The following is a 7,853-nucleotide window of genomic DNA, read 5'->3' as shown; positions in this document are numbered from 1 at the left end:
AGCTGACTTTGAAAAGGCTTTTGATAAAGTATGACTGGAATTTATCTACAAATGCCTGGAATATTTCCATTTTGGAGAATCTCTTATACAATGGGTTAAAGTTATGTATAGTAAACCTACTGAATGTTACTTTTGATTTTGAACCCCCCCCCCCTTTGTTCAGGGACACATTATTACATTTCTGTTAGTCACATGTCTGTGGAACTTGTTCAGTTTATGTCTCAGGTGTTGAATCTTGTTATGGTCATACAAATATTTACATGTTAGGTTTGCTGAAAATAAACGCAGTTGGCAGTGGGAGGGCGTTTCTTTTTTTGCTGAGTTTATAATGAATTCGGAGGGCAGAAATTATAAAATATTAAAGCATTAGACCTCACTAAAGGCTTCAGTCATACCAAAGTTAAACTTAAATCCAAACTGGTTCTCTAGCAGATTAGTAAGAATGTCTCAACCCGTGTTCAAGAATGGCCYTTTCCCCTTTATTCAGATTACAACCTCTCACTTTCTTTTACTTGAAAATGAAATTATCTCCAAAATAKTTTTAAAACAAGCCATAGAAAGTTGGTTGCAATTTCAGTTTAATCCACCAGAAAAGACAGAACAAATATTACAAMAACAAATATGGTTAAGCTCAAATATAATAATTGATTAAAAAAATAAAAATACAACTTCTGGTATAATCTTTATAAATTATATCATAAATAGGACCGGTGGAGTTGTCACACATGCAGCTAACAAAAACATATGGAAATGTCTGCTCTACTCAAAWTTACAACAAACTGATTGCAGCAWTATTGCAAAAATGGAAGAGGCAAGTGAAAGATGGAGAAAGTAAGGAACTTGTCTGTCAGCCCTGCATTAAAGATCAAAATTGGTTAAATAAAATTGTGATGAATAAAAAAGTAACCAGTTTAATTTAAGGACCAAAAAATTGACAGCTGTGCCACAGACTGCAAAATAGTTGGGAAAAGATTTGATATACCATTCCATGGTTTATGAACTGATACACGTTTCCACATACTGTAGATCAATGGCTGCTTTTACACAGGCAGCCCAGTTCTGATCTTTTACCACTAWTTGGAAAAAATATCAGTACAATATCCAAACGTACATACAGAATATCATATTTGTACTCAGACACACATTACACTCACACCTCCCATAAATCGCTATTTATATTGGAATTCAATGTCTTGATAAGAAAAAGGCATCTGAAATGTTAAAACCACAAATCTCAGCTTAAAACGTGAATTGAAAGCATTCTATTGAAGTTACACACTTTCAGGAAAGGAAGGATAATAAACTTCGTAAGATATGTAGTCTTACAATAAGAGAAGAATATATGCAAAATAAAATACAAAATCAAGTGGACTTAAAGACCATAACATGTGGCAGTTAAACTTCTTGACACAATGAGTTGCCGTGCATCCAGATTTTTCAATAAAAGGCAAAAGTTTCTCATCAAAATCATTTTCRGTGAACTACCAATCAAATCMTTGTGTGCATTTAACCAGGTGCAGCGTCTTACCGCTAAACAAGGAATCTATTGCATACCAGTATGTCGGCTTCACAGCTAGGTTCAGCGAAGTGAGCTGAGAGAAACAACTACAACTGCTGTGGACAGAAGTGTGCTAGCTAGATGAGACCGATCAAATATGCTATAGAAACCGGACGTAAATTGTCACATTGTTTCACATACAAGGGGAGTGCCAGGTACTGAGTTGAGGCATTTGTGACACAATCACATTTAATAAACGTTCAACTGATAGCACAAGGGGGATTTCAATTACATCCCTGGCTCAAGAAAAGAAAAAAGAAAATGGACTCAAAATGTGCATCTCCTATTCTGACACAAGTCAATCATTTACAGGTCCAATTCCCTCACRAACTATTGTCTCATCATACGGACTTCTCTCATGCCAAAAGTTGGCAAGGTCCATTCTGAAAGTGAAACCATTCTGTTAGGGGCTGTGATGCATGGGAGCTAGATTTACTAGGCGTTAAAATGTCCTCCTCTAAACCTATATTTTTACTCTTTGTTCAAGTTTTTTGCCCTATGGAAATAGCACAGTTGCAAACGCTTAGTAAGTCTGTCCCAATATTTGTATGGCTTGGAGACGCATACCCCACCCAAACCTTTTTCCTTCCCCACATCACAAAATAAAAGATGTGGGTGGAGGGTTTCCTCCTCTCTCAGCTATGGGAGCCCCAGACAGGAAGCGTACACCAACATACCACCAATCATTACAGACTATCATAGCTTCAGTAAAGGACGGGACACCTGTGATTGGGCCATACTAATAAAATGTACATTAGGCACCAAATCGAGGAAAACAGACTAAAACAGGGAGGAACTACCTGAACTTGTCCAATAAGAAAAGCAAATTTCCGTTTCCCGCTGCGAATGGGTTTAGCCCTAATTAATACAATCATGATGTATTTAAAAGCCCACCTTAGGATAAAGTGGCACAAACCTGTCATTCTTGGTGCCATACAACAGCAGTAGTTTGTATTTCTCCATGTCTCCCTTCACCTATCAAAATAAAGCTGTGCTGCAAAGTCCAATGAGTCCTCCTTCCTTCCTGAAAGAATCCTCAACATCCTCCCCCTAACCACAGATGAAATACCCTAACCACAGATGAAATACCCTAACCACAGATGAAATACCATAACCACAGATGAAATACCCTAACCACAGATGAAATACCCTAACCACAGATGAAATACCCTAACCACAGATGAAATTCCCTAACCACAGATGAAATTCCCCGATCCACATCCTAACCATAACTATTATTAAGTGGATAAAAATATTTGGGATTATATTTTTTTTTAAAGCATCTCAGAGGAGTGCTGATCTAGGATCAGGTCCCCCGTCTATATAATCTAATTCATTATGATCTAAAAGGCTAAATGTATCCTAGTTCAGCATTCCGAGAGGCTTTGAGAATACGGACCCTGACCATGGACCAGTAGTTAGAAGCAGACTCTACCAAGTACCCACCCCCCCAGCCTTACTCTACTACAGTCCACCGTAGAGGTGGATCTTGGCAAAGGAGATGGTCTCATAGTAGTCCTTGTGGCCTTTCTCGTAGATGACGAAGATGAACTTCCTGTCCTCTGCGCCGCCGCTCGTAAGTGATGTCATACAGGAGTAGCCGCTTGGCCCCGCCCAGATCTGGACGGCCTTCTTCTCCCACGACGTGCCATTGGTCAGAGACCAGCGCAGGGTTAGGTTGACCCCTGGAAGAAAGGAAAGAGAGAGACAGAGAGGAAGGGAAAGAAAGCAAGAGGGACAGAAAGGTTGAAGGTGGAAGTCAAAAATAATAACTCACCACTATTCCCCTTTCCCACCCACTCTGTCCACCAAAGGGCCCCAACCCAATCCCATAGTCCTTACTGTGAGTACTGTCAGCTGGGTTGGTGAAGTACATCACGCCTTCCTTCTGCAGTGCCCCTGCCGCTACCACAGGGTCTATCAGGGTGGAGTCAAACAACAGCTGCTCTAAGGGTAGCGTCTCGCCCCCGTCCAGGCTGCGCACCACCATGCGGCAGCGGCAGTGGTAGTTGTTCTGGTTGCGCACGTTGATGACAATGCTACCGTCCTCCATCTCGACAGGCTACAGGGGGGGGGAGAAGCAGAGAGGAGTTAGTTCCTCAATCAGAGGTCAGCCTGATTATTGGCTTTTAACAGAAAGCCAATTGTGTTTCTCAAGCACTTCTCATCAAGGGATACTAATAGTTGTTAGTCAAATGAATCAAGTTAAGTTGTCCTACAAGGATTAACTACTGTATCTTTCCAATCTCTGATACAAAAAAGTAGAGGAACTGCATTGTAGATCAGTATAAATCACTATTGAACAAAACCAGAACAAAAGCATCGGACTAGTAAAACTACAGACTAGTAAAACTACAGACTAGTAAAACTACAGACTAGTAAAACTACAGACTAGTAAAACTACAGACTAGTAAAACTACAGACTAGTAACAGACTAGTAAAACTACAGACTAGTAAAACTCAAGGGTTGCCTAATAACTATATGGGTATTGTACTGTGTGGCATCGTTTCCTGTCCTTTCTACCTATTCCCTCCCTGGTTAGCTTTACCTGGCACTCGTCTGGGTTGAAGTCCAGGGCTTGTTTGGGCTGGTTGTAGGGGATGCTCTTCAGCGCGGCGCCATTCTTCCAGTTTCGCCCGTGGTCGTCACTCAGAATGCAGAAGACACCGTCACCCTCCAGTGTGCCATGTCCACACACCACCAGACGCCCCTTGGCAGGAGGGTAATGCTTCTGCAAGAGAGGACATGGAGAGACAGTCAAAAAAAAAAGTAGTGTACTCCATCAAAGCACAACAGTTCAAATCGAAACAACTGACCTCAGTGCATTGACCCGAAGACTTATTACTGAGGTTTATTACACACAATATAAGGGTTAGGGATGATAGAAATTGGGCTCATAAAGGAAAGAACATCCAGAATGACTAGCTAAATACTGCTGTGTCCAAATACACAGGCAGGTTAACAACACTAAAGAACTGCAGAGGTATTGAAAAAGAGAGAGAAGCTCATCACGAGAGAAATGACTCAAACTTACTGACAACACAAAAGTAGGCTACGTCAGCAATGGTATCACGAGGAAGGAAATGTAAGGAGCTGTCTTCTCATATAAGGGTAGAGATGACAAACAAATAAAGCGGGGGGAATTATATGAAATGCAGGGGTGAAAGACGGAACGGTACGGAGTACCAGCATAATAAATAGTGGGGGTACGCCATACCGGTAAAACGTGAGCCTATGACAATAGTTAAAACATAGATTTTAAGAAAACTGTAGGTTATTTCACCATTTATCATTACCGCATTTCAGTCGCATGAAAAATGAGCAAAGAGACTTGAACTTGTGGAATACAAGTTTTTTGGTTCTGTTTTAAGTTAAATGTCACATGCACAGTGAAATTCCTTTCTTGCAAGCTCTAACCACAACAATCCAGTAATCAATAACGTAATGTACTGTAATGTAATACTAAAAATAACAAAGTAAAACAAAAAACACAATAAATAAAAATAAGAACATGATAAAGTAAGCATACTATATACACAGGTTCAGTTCCAGTACCATATTTACAATGTGTAGGGATACTGTATCGATAGAGGTAGATGTGTATAGGGGTAAGGTGACTAGGCATCAGGATGATGATGATGATGATGATGATGTGGGTGTAGAGTCAGTATAAATGTATGTGCGTCTGAGCAAATAATGGAATGAGTGCATGTACACTACCGTTCAAAAGTTTGGGGTCATTTAGAAATGTCCTTGTTTTTGAAAGAAAAGCACATTTGTCCGTGAAAAGAACATCAAATTGATCAGAAATACAGTGTAGACATTTTATGGAATATCTATATAAGCGTACCGAGGCCCATTATCAGCAACCATCACTCCTGTGTTCCAATGGCACGTTGTGTTAGCTAATCCAAATGTATCATTTTAAAAGTCTAATTGATAATTAGAAAACCCTTTTGGAATTATGTTAGCACAGCTGAAAACTGTTGTTCTGATTAAAGTAATAAAACTAGTTAGTCAACTAGTCTATCTGGAGCATCAGCATTTGTAGCTTCGATTACAGGCTCAAAATATCCAGAAACAAATAACTTTCTTCTGAAACTCGTCAAGTCTATTCTTGTTCTGAGAAATGAAGGCTATTCCATGCGAGAAACTGCCAAGAAACTGAAGCTCTCGTATCACGCTGTGTATTACTCCCTTCACAGAACAGAGCAAACTGAAGAGTGTGAGGCCCCAGTGCACAACTGAGCAAGAGGACAAGTACATTAGTGTCTAGTTTGAGAAACATTCGCCTCAAGTCCTCAACAGGCAGCTTAATTAAATAGTACCTGCAAAACACCAGTCTCAACGTCAACAGTGAAGAGGCGACTCCAGGATTCTGGCCTTCCAGGTTCTTTTGCCCATCTTAATATTTTTAATTGCCAGTCTAAGATATGGCTTTTTCTTTGCAACTCTGCCTAGAAGGCCAGCATCCCGGAGTCGCCTCTTCATTGTTGACGTTGAGACTGGTGTTTTGCGGGTACTATTTAATTAAGCTGCCAGTTGAGGACTTGTGAGGCGTCTATTTCTCAAACTAGACACTATTGTACTGGTCCTCTTGCTCAGTTGTGGAATAGCCTTCATTTCTCAGAACAAGAATAGACTGACGAGTTTCATTAGAAAGTTCATTGTTTCATTGAGCCTGTAATCGAACGCACAAATGCTGATGCTCCAAATATNGTTTGATGGGGTGGTCAGTACTATTTTTGTGGACACCATCAAGGCCTCTGTAGCCGCACTTTTAGATGTGGTGATTGGAGAGTATATAAGAGAAATGCCACGGTTGTGAGATCAATCACCCCAGCCAACGACGACATCTGTGTTTATATCTTGTGCCATCTATTCCCAGGATTTACGGTGTAACGGAGGCTTTCCTACATGAACTGAAGGAGGTGATCTACATCCACGAGAAAGTCAAAGAAATCAGGCACGCACTGGTGGACGACAACAAATACAAGGAAGCTTTGGTGGCTGATGTGGTGACTTTCTGGCTCAATAAACCCCAAGAGAACGAGTAACAATATATAGATTTTTATTTAGATATAAAGCAATGGGTAACTATATCCATACGATTTTAGAGAGAATACATTTTCTCTTTTGAGAGAATTTACAAATGTTATGCAGCAAATTACTGAAAATAAAGTGAACAATGTATCGCTCTACAAAACCCAAAATACAGGGGTTATGCAGAGCGTGTGCTAAAAATTTAGCAAATCATGAGTCATGTAAGACATACCGGGGAGACTCTACAATGGACACAACTGGTATCCCGTCTTGTGGATGATTCTGAAGAACTAGAAACATCCTTGTCTAAGATTTTAGTTTATTTGTTGGAAACATTATTTAATTGTAACATGTATCATATTTGTTGTTTATATAATGGATGTATGTGTTTTAAAAATTATGCGATATAAGCCTGTAAATGTAAACCAAGTATACAAGGTGTTGCATGCATGGGTCATTGAGAAAACAGGTACTAATATCCTGAAGTGTATGGATACGTAATAATTAAAAAAAAATATTAGCAAAAATAAAATGCAAAATGAAAAGTTCTCGTTATTTGAAAGGGGCTCATTAATGTTATTGTACATCAGAGAGGCAAGAAGGATGGCGGAGCAGATGCTGAAAAACATGTATTATACCCCCTCTAACCCAGGGTCTTTCGGGGGAAGGAGAGGTTCCAGAGAGATATAGCTGAAGAAACAGGTAGCAGGTTAGTAGCTGCTCAAGTGAATGAATGGCTAGCAGAGCAGGATGCTTACACTCTGCATTAACCTGTGCGAAAACAATTTCCACAAAATAGAGTTTACTCATCCCTTGTCCCAGTTTCAGGCGGATCTGTGTGACATGCAGGCCTTTGCAGACAAAAATGACGGAAATCAATACATGCTAACGGTTATAGATATTTTCTCTAAAATAGTATTTGTAAGGGTCACCCCACTCTTAAAATAAGAGTGGGGTGACCCAGGCCTTTGACTCTATCCTGAAGAGAGGAGGAGCACCCAAGAAAGTGCAGACCGACGGCGGTAAAGAATTTTAAAATAATATCGTACATTTTGCTACAGGTTCGGATTTCAAAGCTTCAGTTGTTGAACGCTTTAACAGAACTTTGAAGGAGAGGATGTGGAAATACTTTACAACTCACAACACCCATAGACATGTGGATATAGTTCAAGATTTAGTAAAGGGTTACAACTACAGCTACCATAAGAGTATACGGATGAAGCCCTCCGATGTCTCTTCTGAAAACTCTTT

General features: G+C 40.0%; 1 protein-coding gene across 1 annotated transcript in view; it reads right to left on the bottom strand.

The window, feature by feature from the left end:
• Positions 1-561: 561 nt before the first annotated feature.
• LOC111954962 (sialidase-1) overlaps positions 562-7,853 on the bottom strand; it is a 27,687-nt gene continuing 20,395 nt past the window's right edge. The window contains exons 5-6 of the mRNA XM_023974941.2: positions 3,401-3,620; positions 562-3,243 (exon numbers count right to left, since the gene is read on the bottom strand). Coding sequence (XP_023830709.1) covers positions 3,023-3,243; positions 3,401-3,620 — 441 coding nt within the window. The 3' untranslated portion in view covers positions 562-3,022. The remainder of the gene's footprint in view (positions 3,244-3,400; positions 3,621-7,853) is intronic.

The sequence above is a fragment of the Salvelinus sp. IW2-2015 genome, linkage group LG30 (assembly GCF_002910315.2).
Source record: "Salvelinus sp. IW2-2015 linkage group LG30, ASM291031v2, whole genome shotgun sequence".
Taxonomy (NCBI): domain Eukaryota; kingdom Metazoa; phylum Chordata; class Actinopteri; order Salmoniformes; family Salmonidae; genus Salvelinus; species Salvelinus sp. IW2-2015.
The sequence above is the reverse complement of the archived record's forward strand: the minus strand, read 5'-3'. Positions and strand labels throughout refer to the sequence as shown.